This window comes from Poecile atricapillus, chromosome 2 (assembly GCF_030490865.1).
Source record: "Poecile atricapillus isolate bPoeAtr1 chromosome 2, bPoeAtr1.hap1, whole genome shotgun sequence".
NCBI classification, from domain to species: Eukaryota; Metazoa; Chordata; class Aves; order Passeriformes; family Paridae; genus Poecile; species Poecile atricapillus.
The window spans coordinates 127,314,394-127,332,179 of record NC_081250.1 but is presented as its reverse complement, the minus strand read 5'-3'; the positions used below and the strand labels follow the sequence as shown (position 1 = coordinate 127,332,179).

General features: G+C 35.5%; 1 protein-coding gene across 2 annotated transcripts in view; it reads right to left on the bottom strand.

The window, feature by feature from the left end:
* The window catches only part of WWP1 (WW domain containing E3 ubiquitin protein ligase 1), a 59,186-nt gene that overhangs the window by 2,319 nt on the left and 39,081 nt on the right, over positions 1-17,786 (bottom strand). For both annotated transcript variants that reach the window (XM_058831975.1, XM_058831974.1), the window contains exons 9-23: positions 17,317-17,412; positions 16,546-16,720; positions 13,316-13,370; positions 13,137-13,221; positions 12,908-13,036; positions 11,963-12,035; positions 11,799-11,870; positions 10,724-10,812; positions 7,932-8,091; positions 5,106-5,239; positions 4,869-5,009; positions 3,847-3,967; positions 2,592-2,696; positions 1,453-1,549; positions 1,078-1,150 (exon numbers count right to left, since the gene is read on the bottom strand). In XM_058831975.1, the coding sequence (XP_058687958.1) occupies positions 1,078-1,150; positions 1,453-1,549; positions 2,592-2,696; positions 3,847-3,967; positions 4,869-5,009; positions 5,106-5,239; positions 7,932-8,091; positions 10,724-10,812; positions 11,799-11,870; positions 11,963-12,035; positions 12,908-13,036; positions 13,137-13,221; positions 13,316-13,370; positions 16,546-16,720; positions 17,317-17,412 (1,605 nt within the window). The remainder of the gene's footprint in view (positions 1-1,077; positions 1,151-1,452; positions 1,550-2,591; positions 2,697-3,846; positions 3,968-4,868; positions 5,010-5,105; positions 5,240-7,931; positions 8,092-10,723; positions 10,813-11,798; positions 11,871-11,962; positions 12,036-12,907; positions 13,037-13,136; positions 13,222-13,315; positions 13,371-16,545; positions 16,721-17,316; positions 17,413-17,786) is intronic.

Here is a 17,786-nt window from a genome sequence, read left to right as displayed (position 1 = left end):
TTCTATAAGAAGTAAAAACAGACAAAGTCTCAGAGGAATATTTTAAGAAACAAGAGACTGTTACCAGATAAAAAGCCAGAATGGTGAAAGACTAAAGACTGTCCAACATACAGGGAACTATAATACTTAGAAAAAATACCACATAAAAACATGATACTTAGAATAATAATTACTTACAATAGTAATAAATAGAAAAGGAAATTTTCAGCATGAAGTTTAATATAATCCTAGTTTGATACATCTCCAAATTTCAACAACAGCATAAAAAAGCTGAACTTTCCTCCCGCCTACAAATGCTTGGATATAGGTGGGTGTTTATTCCCTCTAAACTTTGCCCTAAAAGGCTTCTGCCAAAACGTATCATTTCATGTCTTCCCCAAAATTATCCTAGACAAATTACATTTAACTCTTGCAAACATCACTCAAAACAAAATCCAGTGAAGAAAATGTAAAATGGAAGACAGTAGCAGTTTAAAAGTACGATGATTATCATTGTCACAGGTTGCTAAAGGAAAGTGTGTTCATTTTGCTATCAAAAATATAAAAAACTGATATAAAAAACTGATCTTTGTACCTGATGCACCAGTTCAGTATGCACAGGAATGCCAAGCCAATAATGGCCCATCTGAAGCCGGGTGGGAGAAGGTAACAGCATTCTTGGCTGAGCATCCTTGTTTTGAAGGTTTACTGACATTTCTTTCATGCTACTTCTTCTTGTGACTATACATTTTATCTTTTATAATATTACTGCACAATAAATTTATCTACTATGTGCCTACTACTAACATGACTTGTTCAGTTACTTAATATTCTCTTATTAGGAAAACATCTTTCAGTTCTACACAAGGATGTTCTCATACTTTTGATAGATCTGACACTGACAAACTCTTCAGCTCAGTTGCAAAATTTAAGAGGGCAGCTAGGAAAGTTTTCAATACTGGCATGCTAGGGCAATCAAATGAAGCTGAAGATGGAGATAGAAAATTAATCCAAATTAGATTTAATTTGATTTGGCCAATGCAAGGCTGGAAGAGATAAACCACTAAAGGTACAGAAAGTTTACACATAACAACTCACCAAGTGTGACTTCTTGGTAACCAGGTTTCCTTACCAACTTTTTCAATGCAGAATTTCTGAGGACCATTACTTCCTAGAAAAGAAGATTTTGAAAAGTGTAATCTGTTCCTTTTAAGTAGCATACATGATACATATGTGACATATGACACAACTCAGACACAGCAGAGTTCATTAGTTACATGAACATGCTTCTGACAGAAACAAGCTAATTTCCAAACAGTTTATAAACATATTCATGAGATTTATGATATAAAAATCCCTTCTAGATGCAAGGTGATGAACATGAAGTTTCTCTTATCTGTACACTTGCAGCATGGTTCATTTGCAAATGAAACATTGACAATATAAAAGCAATTCTGGTCACCTTTTACTTACCCATTAGTTCAGCAAATCCACCCAGTGGTAATCTGCAAGTGCCCGTGACAAACTGCAGAAGTCGCATGCGAACCTCGTTGTCTGTTTCTTTTACAAACTAGGCACAGAAATTCAAATTACTTAATAAAAAGCTGGACAAAAACAAAAACCCCATGAGATGGTTGAAAAACTAATTCCATCTTAAAATACACCACCTTGTTTGGTACCAGTTTGCATTATAAATAAGATAGGAAATAACTGATTTGCATCACTTTCCCAGAGAAGCTTAGACAAAAGCATCTCTAAAATGGTGGTTTTTCAAAAGATAGGAAGATCCTAGGTCTGACTTCTCTTCAGGAAAAATCACAGAAACTGTGAGCCTGAGTAGTGTTTGAGGGTTTTTCTTACCCAACTTCATTAAAATGTGAGTGAAGACTAGCACTGGCTAGACTGGAACAGTTAATGTAACAAATAATCATAAATACTATGTGACATTTTTAGATCACAGAATGAGAATGATTTGGGTTGAAAGGGACCTTAAAGATCATCTAGTTTCAACCCCTCTGCTATGGCAGGCACGCTTTCCACTAGACCTGGTTGCTCAGAGCTCCATGCATCCTGCCCTTGAACACATCCAGGGATGGGGCATCCACAGCTTTTCTAGACAATCTATTCCAGTGCCTCACCATCCTCACGGCAAAGAACTTCCTCCTAACATCTAACCTAAGGCTACCCTCTTTTTGAATCCATCTCCCCTTGTCCTGTCACTACATGCTCTTGTAAAAAGTCCCTCTCCATCCTTCTTGTAGGCTCCCTTCTGGTACTGGAAAGTGAAGATACACAGGTGTACTACATAGAAGAACATTTAGGATGCAGATCACTAAGAATAAAATAAACCTCACTGAATAATCACTAAGGACAAGATACAGAAGAAAATATTCATAATCCAGCATCCATATGTAATGTGTGTACCTATCTGCCATTTCTCACCCTAAAGTATCCTCCCTAAAGACCAGTAATCCTTCTTTCCTTCTCTGCAAAGAAAAAAAGAAATGAAGTTGTAAGAACCTTCATTTGGACAGCCCTCCACTCCACACGTCATTTGTGCTACAAATCAAAACAAAACCTACAGAATTCTGAAATGTAACTGATTAACATACCTGCCAGAACCATATGATCTGCTTGCTGTTCCTTGTGTAATGACGATAAACAGTGTTCCTCTGCCAGTCAGCTAAATCAACTTCTTGCATACCACAGAGCATAACCTAGAAAAGAGAACAATTTCTTCACATTAAACACATAAATCAAGAGTATTTTCTATTTTGTATGAGACATAGTAACAAAAATGGAAGTTTTTGCTCCGAAAAAAGGACTGGTAATTTTTTTATTTTACTACACAATTAGATTGTCCTTTATCCTAAGGTTACAGAGCTATTCCAAAATTTTGTATGTATTTAAGTGGTCTGAAAGACTGAATATCAGAATCTTAGTATCTTCCAACTAACAGATCAATAATTAAATACACTACCTTTCCCACAAGAGGAATTTTTACACTAAGGAGGATATTACCCTTTCCATTATATCTTCATCTCATATTCCAAAACAATGATGATTAAATTACTGCTACTACTAATAAAGATAAAACATACTGCAAAATAAGTCTGAAAAGCATTCATTAAAAGAGGCAATGAAAGCTGAAAATTCTAAAGGCAGAGCCTTTACAAAACTGAACACTAAGACTGAGCAAAATCTTTTCATAAAAAAAAATCCTCCCTATTTAACTTAAGATTTCAGAAAACTGCTCATTATATACAGGGAACGTTGGCAAGTCACACAGAAATAAATGAGCACAGCACTACAGAGCCTTTTGTTCCTACTCCAAATCACAACCCCGAGAGTGAACACAGGCCAGGCTGATTAAGCAAACGTGGAGCGTGCAAGCAATCCCTGTTACCTGCCCTTGGGTTGCATACTGAGGATCTGCAAAATTCCATTTCATGCCGTGTTGGTTCCTCTAATTTTCTGTCTTTAATTATAAAAACTCTAGAACCTGTATTAGATCGTGTATTTGATACCAAGCAATCACTATACACTACAATCAACTTCTGTGTCATCTGTTACACAGTAATTCTATCCATCTACCACAAAGGGAAAAAGTCTGTGACTCATAGATCCATCAGTGATCTCATATACTTTCACAGAAACTTTCAAAAATACATTTAAATGCTCAACACCACAAAACATTGATTCAGTTTTCATCATGATCTAACCCCATTGCTCCTAATAAATTCTTCATGTTCCAGAAGCTATCAAATGCAGCATGCACAGACAAGCGATTCAAGCTGACCTATCCATTTAATCTCTCCATACATATTACCTTTGCAAAAGGTAAAAATGCTGAATAAAAACCCTCACCTCCAGTTCCTTTTCATCAAAATAATGTAGCCATTGTAGAGGAACTACTTCATTAAAACCATCAAGAAAAGCTTTGGTTTGTTCTCTAACTCCCCGAGAAAATCGCCACTCTGCCATTAGCCTGAGATAGAACAAAACCAAACATGAATTAAACATCAATTCACATTCAACATAAAAAGTTCAAACACATAGGACTGCATATATATTCCCCTCAGGTAAGAATCCCTCAAGCTTCACTTCTTACACTGTTCAATTCCATTAACTATAAGGAATCTACTACACTATATTATCACAAATCTTCAAATTTAGTTAATAGTAAAGTAGCATGATGTAACTTAGATTACCATTACAGTTAAAAATAAATATTATTAACCTTACTTATCTATGTACTATAGAAACTATTTCTCTGAGAAACTGGAGACTACTAATTTAAGTAGAAACTTTATGTGCAGCACTGGACATAAACTGTATCACAGCAAAGGGTCCGTGTACATCTGCTTTTGGGATCACTGAATACACAGATCAGAAACAGGTTCAGAAAAAGAAGGGTAGTGATAAAACTAGGAAATAAGCAGAAAAGAGTAGCAGAAAGAGTTTTAAAAAACAGTTGAAATCATAGCATGTTACACACCATTCTGAATTTCAGTTTCCATATTTATAGCAAAGTTCAAAACAATTTTAGAATCTTCTTCCAAACAGGTATCTTCCCTCTACCTGGATTTGTTACCTGAAGTTACTGAAAATAGGCTTTCTCATTTCAGTTTCACCTGTTCTCTCACTGTACATACAAAAGCATGACAGGTCACCTTCTCTCCATATGGTCTCCTTTTGTACCAAGAAATTGTGTATCAAGATAGCAACATGTACCATGATACCATTTCAATAACAATCACAACAATTACACAGTAACATGGGAAGAAAAAGTAAAAACAAAACAAAACCAACAGAAACCACTAACTTAAAGAGGACTAGAGCAACAGGAGAAACATGGAACACTTTTTTCAGCATCTACACCTTCCTACCCAATATATTCTTCTTTGTTCTCCTCAGTTACCAAGATATTTGAACCTCCTGATTTCAGTTCATGTGAGGTTACTTTTCCTAAGAGCTCCATATCCACACAGAAGTACATTTCCAAGTTACACTCCTCAATGTTATTATCCCTGGATGAAAAGAAAAGAAAAAATATTGCAATGAATTCTATATAAACAAAAAAATCCATGAAATATCAAAGACACACACAAAAATAAACTACAAACCTTATCCAAATTAGGGAGTTATAAAATTCAGTATCAATGGATTCCAGGTCTTTAATAGTAAGCTTTTTGCTCAGCATTCGTTTGTAGAAAGGCAGAGAAAAACCAGTGTCAATAAATTTCCCATGAAACAATGCCTGTTGAACAGAAAAATATGTTTAGTTTTTATTGAACTACTGAATTATTGAAGTGTTTCTGGACTTGAAGTCTTTTTTTTCATTCTCCTTCAAATAATAAAAAGTACCAAATAGCTGTAGCAGCTTTATAAAGCCATATTTATTAAGAACATAGCATTAAATGGAAAGCAAAAAAAATGGACAAAATTCATCCAAGCATATGTTATTACAATTTAGAAATTCTTTGATTAAAAAGAAACTTTCATAAAAGGACTTCATCCTTTCTTCCCTTCATTAGGTGAATAGACATAATTGTCAGGTGTTATTTTATCCTACTTGATCAGAATATTTGATCCTACTTGAGTATTACTGCCATTTCTTACTACATACATACATCCCAGCAACAACATCCTTTACAGAATGCTACTGCAGTTTGTAAGAAAGAGCTTTGGGAATCACATTTTTTTGTAGGTGAGTAACAGAACTGAGGAATTAAGTTCTCCAAGAAACTGAAAAGAAAAACCGAAACAAAACCCAAAACATGGTCACACTTGTCTCACCACACGTGCAGATAGGGTGTAAGCTGATTTCTAGTACTGAAGCATAACATTACACACACGGTGTTAACCGCTACGCTGACTCTGTGTCTTTGACAGCTCACAAAGCACAACCACAACCATGAAAATCCTTTCTTCCCCTCAGCTTTATCAAGTACACTTTCTTCACTAACATTCCTCTTTTAAAAAAAGCATCCTAAACATAGGCCATGTATGGCATTCATTGCCTCTCTTACCTCTCACCTGAAATTCTGTGAGCAGAAGACCCAATTAGCAGCCCATTTCCTCTAGGCTCCATCTTTTTTCCCCACCTAATTTCCCCCCTTTTAGGCTTAGTCTAGCATGCTTTTTCTTCTGCTTAAGGAGACCTTGAAGAGGTTCTCTTAAAGGCCTTTATTTATTTATTTGTTTATTTATACATCTATTTACTTTTAAACTAGTCTCTTCTTCTCATGGGAGGGTGATCTGATAGAAATTCCATGTCAAGCGCAGCATATGGGCACATGACTTTCTAATTTTGCAAAATTGAGCTCTTAAAATCACCTTATTTGATGTGTATGATAATCTTACAGCAAAATATTAAAGTTGCCTCAGCTTCATTTAACAGGTTTTTATTACAAAGTTAGATGTGTATTCTTTATATTTAATCCTGTTTCAGTGGAAAACAACTGTGGCTACCTCAGTACTTAAAACTAAAAATCTCACTACTATTTTAGAACTGTGAGAAGAACAGAAACTGCAACTTCATTTCCCAGTTGCATTATTACCTGAGCTATCTTAAGCCACTAGAGGGTATCCCAGGAAGCACTGCAGAAAGCTCCGTCCAGTATAAACCATGAATACACACAAACCTTGCAACAGACCACACCAGGCAGCATTACACGGGTCTCTCTCTCTTGCCCCGCTTAGAGAATTTAAAATATAAACACATAAATACTTGAGGAAAGAAAAGTTTGTCTTTTCATTACATTAATTAGTTAAGCTCTCTACTATGATCTGTACTGTTATGAAATAGCTTTTCTGAAGTTAACATTTCTTACACACAATATCAAAAATCATCAACTGAAAGAAACACTAGCTCTAGCACCTAACTGGCTTTATCATGCCTTCCTGCTAAGTGGCCCTGTAACTTGCTGAGGAATCTAAAATAAAGAAAAAAGGTGGCAACCTATTCAAAGTGTTAACCCAATGAGGTAAATTTTCATGATAGCACAAAAATTGTGAACTCAGCCATAAAACTCTTGAAATCAGAGACGTTATTCTCATAACCGAATACATTTCTTAAGAAGCATCTGTAAGAAAAGCAGAAGTAAGAAGCCACTCAAACCTAATTTATTTTAAGTCTAGATGTGTTTTTTCATTTATGTTACAATTGGCTTATATTTATTCTAATTTTGTACAAAAAGCCTGAACAACACAAGGCAATATTCTCTTCAGTTTGAAAATGCACTTGTATCTATTCTTTTTGGTTTCACTGTTCACCAGGTTGAGGGATGTTGCTGAGGACTACCTGTAGACATGATGATTATGTGGAAAGATGACTGTATCACTACATGGAAGGAAAGAAATGTGACAGAATAGGAGTCACTACAGAAGACTGACTCAGTGGTAAAGAAGAAATGATACAACATGCCTAATCAGCTTGTAGTTTAAGAGAAATCGGATGGCGGAGAATCGGCTCCCTGACAGCTTGTATCAGATATTGTATCAGTCAGATATTGTCAGTATCTGACTTTTATATCCAAGCATATACATTTAAATTAAGGCCCAGTGTACTCTGCAAAACATTCTAACTCATTTTTTCAAATATACTAAGGTATACCAAGTCCAACTGAGGAGCCTTTTTCACAAAATATTAGTCACATTTTTCAGAGCATCAGTATTCAGACACTCAGACAACAGTTTGCATGAAGTACACACATCCAATTGATAAAAATAAAGTATTATATCGAACATCATATTAATTTTGATCACTCTCCCAGGAAACATGAGTGTGCAAGAGACTTAACTCTCAGGGAATTGGCTCAATAAATTTATATGCCTTAACCTTCCATTTCTATGAGATTAATATAACCTTTAATAACTGTACAAACAAATACTGTTCAGGAGTAAATGTATAGCTACAGCAAATATAAAACCTTAAAAATCTAACCTACCATGGCAATAAAGCGCCCAATGAAACAGAAATATGAAAGATGGTCAGGATTGATTGTTGATGCTGGATTTATCTGCAGGCAATAGTTGCTCTTGCCAGCATATTCAAATAGGCAGTACATAGGGTTCAGTACTTCATGGGAAAGCAAGAAAAACCATTCTCTAAGGAAAAAAAAACATGTATACACATAAAAACCATCAAATACAGATGTTTATCACCATTCCCCTTAGGTAACTAGCAAAATGGTCAAAATATATGCAAACTTTGAAAAATAATATAAACAGTGTTGTATTAGAATCACAGAATAATATATGGTATTATATATTTCTTAAATATAGAAAAATAGTTTTCAGACCAAATAATGTTACAAAATCATGTTTTCCATAGTTTAGAAATTATAGTTAAGGCTTCCATCTTGAACACACCTTCAGAGCACAGGTTTTAGCTGCCTATTAGTAACATTTTTCTTACACAGTCCTTGCCTCAACCAGTACACAGTATTTACCCTCCTCATGCCTACTTCACTGTCTACAACTCACATCTTTACTCAAAAAAAATCACAGATTATTCCATGCTTATTATAAACAATTTAGATAAAACAAATCAAAACAAACAAATTGAAACCTCAGCACACCTTATTTGCTTTTCCAGTCTGACAGCAAAATACTCATTGAGTTACTGTAGTTTAACAAATTACCATACATTGGTGAAGCCTACACAACATGACAGTGTAAAAGTATCTTTTTGCTGAGGTTAAATGAATACATGTTTTTCACCACTTTAATTTTTTTCTAAAATTAATTTCTGAGTTAATTTTTTAACTCAGCTGATCTGAAATAATACCAGAATCTGGTATTTCCGTGTTCAGATAGGTGATTTTTATAATACTTCTTGCTTTATATTATTTGCATATAGTATTTGCAGAGGCCTCAGAACCATCATATACACTCAGGAGCTTTTGTATTAGGCACTAAATGCTTGGCAATAAACAACCTGGCCCAGAGATAACCCATAAAAACAGCTGAAAGTCTGTCCTATAATAACTGTAGGGACTGAATTCCATTCTGACTGCCTTTCAGCTGTCACAGTTAAGAGGCATCTCTTCTATCCATGTATTTACTCAGGATCAAGGAACAGAAATTAGTTTTGCTGGCATGTTTCTCCTAACAGTGCCATGAAAGTCAAGTCATGGATCATGATTCACTATGATAAGCTTCCAACCCAAAGGCCAAGTAGAAAAAGTAAACAGAGAAAGGCAGCCAGGATCCAACAACCCTAACAGATTCCATGTATCTTCCAGTAAGCACAAGAATGTTGTACAGCATTCCAGGCAAGGCATTACATTAACTACATAAAAGCATCAAACTTAATAGGCATTTAAATTAGAACAAGTCAGATAACAAGGGAGGAATAAACTAAATTGGTCATTAACAAGAAGTTGCAGAAACAATGAATTCTTCACATCAACAGCTAAAACTTGCCACAGGACATAATGTCAGATTGGTCCTGCTACATGCAAGGTAGAAATCTGACAGGAACACTGAGTTTAGTCTGCTGAGAGACAGCTGATCTATTATTTGTATTAATGCAGTATTTTATTAGCCAGTACATGAACATTTTTTCAGTGTCACTTAGGAATTCTCAGCTCAAGTTACAATGAGATCCTGGCTGGTTCTCAGTTTCACATACAAAATCTTGGGCAAGTCTTAAGTAACTATGGAACTAAACTACTTATGTTTTTCTTATTTATTTATTTATTCTCCTACTTTTTTTATTAACACATTTCAGTTAAATTATTCTAGCATCTTTTCTATGGAAAGATCTGTGAACTGTTAAAGTTCCCATCCTAAACCTATGGCCCATAGGGACATCAACCAAACAAAACCCACGCAAAGCAAAAGCTGAATTCTTCCCTGCACTCACTCCCCAAACATCTGTGTGGTACTGTAATCAGAAGCAAAACACCACATACCTAAGGAAGCTCAACCTTCAGAGGCAAGCTTCCTTACTTATAAATACTACCCATTTTCACTGAATTCAGTTTTAATGCAGGAACCTACATAAAACCAAAAAAAACCAACCCAGAATATCTTTACATTAAAAAAACCACAAAATAAAAACAAAACAACCTAACAAGAAAAATTCTATCACCTATGACCTCTTCCACTTCCCTTGATATACAGTAGTGCTGAATTTTTTTTCCTAGCAATAACATTTCATTCAAACAATTGACAGCAGTAGTCAGTGGTTGTATTCTCTGTGGTCAAGAAATGAAACTTTGTCTACGGTTTTCCTGTTATCAGATTTTTTCCCTCTAAGTTCCACTTCAGAGTCTAGAAAAACTTGCAGTCCTGCTGTTTCACATTCCAGTGGAGCCACATAGCCTGTCTGCTGTTCCTTCATGCCTGCACTACTCTCATTTATTTCCCTTCTGTTCTTATCAACCCCAATCTGGTGTTCGCTTCCCACTTTTCCAAATAAGAAGAATACTTTGTTTTCCTACAGTCCCCACTTCTAGGAAAATTGAACTTTCTATCAGAAAGTTTCTAACTCAGTCTAGAGTAATTCTTTTCATTCCAATTTAAACATCACTCTTTGTCAAAGAACTGAACAACTGAGACCATAGTTTTATCAATGTGAAGTTATAACCTGTGACAATAGCCAGTATTGCCATACTGGCCATCCTTAATACATTTAGGGGGACTAAAAAGGTACCTAGGGTCAGACTGCAAGAGAAATCAAGGCTCGAGTGATATTAAAAAGATAAAAACTATTTAAGAAAATTTCTTTTACCTTGCCAAGCCACCATAATCCAATCCTTCTTCTCCTCTAAATATAACATATAATCTTCTCCTCAAATCATAGGGTTTTAATGCCATAATCTATTAAAAAAATAAATTAATAAGTTATAAATTATGCATTGTCACTACATCACTCAGATGTAATTTATGTTGATACAGAAATTGTGTATATGTTAAATGTTACACAAATTTGAAAAGCAAGTAGACCATCCCATGGAACAAGCAATCAATGAACTACAGACAAAAATACCAACTTGGACTTAAAATCCTTGAGCAGCAGACTGCTAGAAAGTAAAAGGAATAGCTGGAAAGTATTGATGTATGGGTAATGTTCCTACATTCTTCCTCAGGCAGTCATTATTTAAGGAAAACAGGCAAAAAGGCACTTCATCTGATATTTATGATTTTTGGTTTTAGGGAAATCACTTAAAAGAAATAATTTAATGCAGACTAAGTTCAATATACTTTCACTTATAATATACTTTTTACTTATAGAGAATCCTTGCCAAAGAGATCTTGTGGTTACAGCAGCAAGAATTTTCATTGTACATTGGCTGCAGACTGTAAGAGCTCAAGAACTGTAAGCTTCAATTACACAGACTTAATCTTTGAAGGACAAAGCAGCACACCAGTTTTAACTGGAGAAGACGACATATTGTAAGGTATCTAACACACAGGAATGAGAAAAGCAAATCCAACGTGCTTGATGCCACAGTAGGCTAAGCTATGGAACTCTACCACAGGAGTCTGTAGATGAAAAAAGTTAACAAGAGGAGCACAGACAAGCTCAAAGAAGATAAATCCCTTGAGGATTATGGAAATACTCAGAAACCACTTCAAGCTCAACAAGCATTTCAATTGTAAACAGATGGAAAATGAAAGATCATATGGTAAAAAGTATTATATACAACACTTCTTTTCTAACAGTCTTCCCTAAGAAACCCCCACTAGCTAACACCAGGGGAAGATTACTGTGCCTGAAGGGCCATTAGCCTGAACTGGCTATGGCCATTCTTGCTCATCTGCTTTGTCTTGATAAACAAACACAATATTTTTTGTAGGCTTACTTGCTGGAAGGAATCCTCAAACAAAGTCTGTCTGGATACATTGATTTTCACATGACTTGGCAGTGCATTGGACTGTAATCATAAGGCAATAACATTAAAAGGCAGCACATACATATGTAAGAACTCATATAGTTTCAATAAATAAATAATGACTAAATCAGTACCTGACACAAGTAACGGAAATGAGCCAGTTTCCACCTAAAGCTACGCTCATAAGCAATCTGTGGCCCTTTATTTCTGTAAGGAAACATATTTGAGATACATTAAGCATGCGGACATCAAATAATACTTTCAATGCTAAACAAAAGCATGAAAATATCAAAAATACACAAAAATTGTTATTTTAAGATATGATCAAATGCAGCTGGCAGTTTGGAATGTCAGTCTTACTGTCCACCATCTCTTGCCCTTTATTTTTTTTTTGAAAGTCAATTTACCAAATTTGATAGAAAGATGGAATATCAAGAGGATATCAAATCCCTATGAAATGTGTAAAAACTACAAGTCACATAAAGGAGAGACACCTAATTTAACATCTTCACTGAAAGAAAGACTGCTAAGTTAGGCTTTATAAATACAGTTGCTTCTGGAACTACGAAGGACTTTCTAGTGCAACATTCTACAGGCTCACTGAATGGTAAGTCATCCCTGTGTTGTCAGAAGTAAACCCTAACCCATATAAAATACATTAGGAAAGCCACTATAGGTTGGGTCAATACTTCTAATCAAAGTATTTAAAAGAAGATTTGCATGTAGACTTACTGTTGCTAGAGTGTGCGTCATTGTAAGCAATACTCATAATGACCATTTGCTCTTACTTTAAAAATGCAACTATTATTTACATTAGTTCATTGTTCAAGTTAACCTCATTGCTCCTCTCTATTTATAAAGTTATTACAATCTTGGTATTTCAAAAGCATATAGAAACTATTCAGCATCAGAGGAGTACAGAAAAAATGTGTCATAGATAAAGTGAAAAACAAAATTTTAAAATATGTTAAATTTGTAATATAAAAACTTGTTCATAATTTAATGTTCAAATGAGAAAACATCACTATTAAACTAGGACAAGGTAAAACATTCAAAAATATATTTAATTTCTCACTTACACAGAAGATTTCCCAGTACGAGGATCATTGAAGGTGGTGGTTCTTGTATTATGATCAACAAAGTATCTGACACCTTCTCTGGTGTATCTGATTTCCCAGCCCTCTGGAAGAGGGTCCTCATTTTGTAAACTGCAAAAGAAATTGCAGGCAATGTTTTTTCCCCCCATATCATGATATAAAAGAATTAAGCAAGATCTTTTGAATCTGCACAGTCATTATACACACCTACCCTTGAGTTCGAGGGTCTTCCCACTGTGTTGTCTTTGTGTTATGATTTACAAAATACACCCTATCATTTGAATCCACTCTCCTTTCTAAGGGAAAAAAAGAAAAAAATCCACTATATAACAACTGCATTCCAAATTTCTGTAACTGCCACTTCCTGAAATCCACAGCTAATTAACTTACCCCAACCTGGTGGTAAAGGCCCAAGCGGGTCATTTTCTGCTGACAACATCGAAGCCTATTTAAAAACAAGACAACTTTCAGTTAGGCCAAATATTATTCATATTACTTTCTCAGTGTGTTCCAAGATTACCACCAGTCCTGAAGACTATTCATTCTGCAGAAAAACCCCATCATGCATTTTTTAATCTGGTTTTGCAAAGAAACATAGATTATATGATAATAAAATATGCTTTGCACACTTGTTTCCAAAGCAATGTACCCTCCCTTTTCCTTCCTACAGCAACCTTGAGTGCTCGTACAAAGAGGTGCAGTTCATACAAGTTTTGAGGAAGCATGTATCAGCAGATAAGCACTAAGTTTTTGCTTAAGAACACATTTTACCATAATAAACATTTCCAAGCACAGTGACTACTGCCAGCATAGGGGGTTTTACTTCCTCAAAACATGATAACTTCCCTGGATGTTTGGCTATTTTCAAACGTTGTCATTTCTTTTTTAAATGCAGCTGCATTTATATGGATGGGTAAAATTATACCAACATACAGTAAGGTTAAAAGGGGAAAAAAAGGGATTACATTATTATGTAAACACATGCTAAGCTCATAATATATTGTAACCTTGCAGAAGTCCCCAAGTAGCTACCAAAAATACAAAGCAAGGGAAAAATAAAAATAAAAGGCAGAAATCCCACAGACTACAGGATCCATGCTCTGATTTATAATTAAAAGCATCCACCCCTAAAACTTTGTGGATGCTAACTTTTAGTGTGTGTGTGAGTGCAGAATGGAATTTTGATGTAGGGGAACCAAGCTATGTTTTCCAAAGAGTGTCTTAGGAATTAATACTTCTTTATAAAGCATTTACAATACAAAAATATCAAATAAGAGTTCACAGGAGCAAGTACAGGCAAAATAAATCTATGATATTTTTTCTCTGAAGGAGAAATCGACCAAGGATCAGAAGGAAATGCATTAGTTACACTAAAAATCGAGCTGTGTAGTTGTTCCAGCCACCAGCTACTACACATGAACAGAGAATTATCATTATTTCAGCAGCAAATGCAGTTAGTCTTTTCTGCTTTAGACCACACAATCACAATAACCCTCTAACCAAAGACTTCTCTGTGGTGATTGTAAAAGAACAGTGCACAAAAGCAAAAAGCTGTCTGCCAAAGAACTGAATGGTGGCACAGTTCAGATATTTCCGAACTTCTTCATGGGTCCAAGAATTTGTGGGTGGCTGCTGGGCACACAGAACTGTATACTTAACACAACACACTGAAAGACCAGGCAGATTCACTTCCAAAATTACTATGATAGATTAATCCAGGTAAAAATGAAAGTAATTCAAATAACTATACCCCATCTCTTTTTCTTTCTTACATAGTCTAGCTTTGACCACTGAAGGTAATTGAAACATTCTCTAACTGAAAGTATTCCTCTGCTTTTTCCCAAAATTATGGACTGCTATATAGGTATGTCACCAGAGCATGAAAAGGTAGCTACAGTTTGGCCTTAACTATTCTAGAAGAAAAATATACAGAAGCATACTAAAGTAAAAAAAAACACTCTTTCAATATATTTTCAATTTCCCCCCTCAAAAAACTGTGAGTTCTACTTGTGCAACAGATATAACACTTAGAAAACAGAATTCTAAAGAAATGCAAACAGTCAAGTTTTCTTTTCTCTTCCTTCAGGTATATTCTGTCTTACTAACAAATCCTTATTTATTGATTCTAAGGTCAGATGAGACATTTTAAGGAATGGTTTGTGGTTTTCAGTAAGGGTTATCCTTTAATGTAGGAAGCAACACAATTGAATTTAAAAAATATATTGTTCGCCGAAGGATAAATCTAGTCCCAAAAAAAATCTTGGCATTGGAAAAGTGAGTTTTCTCAGACGTTTTATGCAACTGATCAAAGTCGTACACAAGTACACAAAATTGGTCCAGCAAGAGTTTTTGGCTTGATGTGCCTCTGCTGCGATTCCTGGATTTGCATCAGAAGTTACCAGTGTGTTTAAATACCTGAAGGTGCAAAAAGGATGGAGCCAGGCTTTTCTCACTGAGTCACAGTGGCAAGACCAGAGGCCATGGCACACACTGAAACACAGGGAGTTCCCTCTGAACATCATGAAACACTTTTTACAGGGAGAGTGACCAAGCACTGGCACAGATTTACCAGAGGGGTTGTGGGGTCTCCATCCTTGGAAATACTTACAAGACATCAGTCCTAGATGGCTGGCTCTAGGTGGCCTTTCCTGAGGACGGTCACTGGACCAAGTAACTTTAAGAGGTCCCTTCCACCCTTGACCATTCTACTTTTCTCTAATTGCATAAAATAAACTTGATGACAGCTCTGGGAGTTCAGAAAATTACTGGTGATGCATGTTTCTGCTACTGTTAGTGAAAAGATATAATGTCTAATTCAGTAATGAGAGGTTGAGAATTTTTAAATGTAATATGGCAGCATCCTTTACTTCAGAGATCTGCACATGCAGAGAGTCCTATTACAATGAAGCTGTTTTGCACTTCAATGGTTTCATCTTTAAAATGCTCCAGCTGTGCTGGATGTCACTACAAAGTTTCTGGGATCACATTTTTTTTTAAGAAGCCAAGAACAATTCTTAAAGTACACTGTTTAGAGTGACAGCAACACACAGGCACCATCATTCTTAACTCTGAAGAAACAACTATCCTATTTATCCAGTCACTGATGGAAAAATCTGACTCACGAAAAATTCTTTTTGAAGCTACTCATATTTTCTTCAGGCAGAGGTAAGCAACTATGTGAGAGAAATGGAAAACCATGTAGGAAATTCCAGAGCTGAACCAGATGTATAACTTTCAAAGTAAAAGAATTGCCACTGGTATTAGTGAAGGACTTCTAATCACCTAAAGAGTTTTGAAGGCTATTTAATGCTCAAAATAACTCCTAACAGCATTTACATTCCTTTTCAGTTTAAGGGACAGCTTTAATTGTACCTCTTACTACTGGCATTAAAAGTCTCATGTAAAATGCAGGATACAAGGCTGCTGTCAGGGAACAAACTCAGAAGGGAGTACTTTCTGCCTTCAAGGATGATTAACTTTTTTCAAAATAATCAGAACCTAAATTACTGATGCTAAACATCTTTTAACACATATGGTTAAATAGTTACAAAATCCCTTTCTTTAAAGAACAAAAAGTATACCTATACCTCTGTACTAATTTCAAATTTTGTATACTTTACCGAATAGAGGTATCGTTGGTTGAATTGTTGCATAGCTCCCTGCAGCTGATTCCGTTGAGATTGCCATTGCTCAAAGTTCCTCACTGACTCCATTGTTGGTCGCTGCCACGTTGTCGTTCTGGTGTTGTGGTCCACATAGTAAACTCTCCCACGATCATCAACTCTTCTTTCCCAGCTTTTAACAAACACAAATGTTAACAGTTAATTCTCAATGATTTTCTCTTTATGCTAAATTCCTAGGTGGTGCTTGAATGAACTACTGGAGTCACAGGCACGATTTCAATTTCTAAAGGACACAAAAGCACCCCAACTTAATTAACAACTTAATTTTTCAAAATAACAACCATAATGAGCAATTGTCTGGTCAGCTCTCTGTCACCTCATTTTAAACTTTGTAAACACTTGTGACAGCAAGTAATGTTGGCAGATTTTACAGAGAACACTTTGCTGGGAGATCTGAGGTTTGGAACCAGAGCAGTACACTTGGTGGTGCCACCTAAATGTAGGCAATCAAATATGCATTATTTCATGCTTAAGTTTTAAAGGAAGAACAAAATACTTTAGTAGCTGTATTTGAACAAGTGATCAAAACTAATGACATATCTAGTATCAACACACCAGTAACAATAGCTGCAATTAATATAATTAAATGAAAGCTAGAATTTCTTAATATATGATACAGAATAGAGGTTTGATGAGCTGCTGTTTGTTCCCAGCAACAAACAAAAACTTAGTAAGTTTATCATGTTTAAGTCAGAAGGTCTGCATTACCCAGGAGGTAAGGGCTGTGGTCTTTCCCATGTTGTAGTTCGTGTGTTGTGATCAACATAATAGGTTCTACCATGAGGATCCTTTCTTTGCTCCCACCTTCAAGACAAAGAGATTTACATGTAAGTGAAGGTTCAAATACTTTTTTGGAACTTCCCACTAAGACAAAAAAGTACCTTGGCATTGAATGAAAATACCATGGTCCAAAACCCATTCTCAAACACCAAAGAAAATTCACACCAGAATAAAGATCAGTTGCTTCCTATCAGACTGACATCACCATAAAGACTTCTTTAAAGGATTTAGCACACAATGAGCATACATCAATATTCACAGGCATTTTCCTATTATATTTTATTTGAGAACAAAGTCAATTAATTATCTGCTCAATGCTTGGATGCTAAAATAACCTCATTCCAAAAGTGCTTAGAGAGATGCATTCTTTGCATTTCTCTCAATGTCTCTCAAAGAAT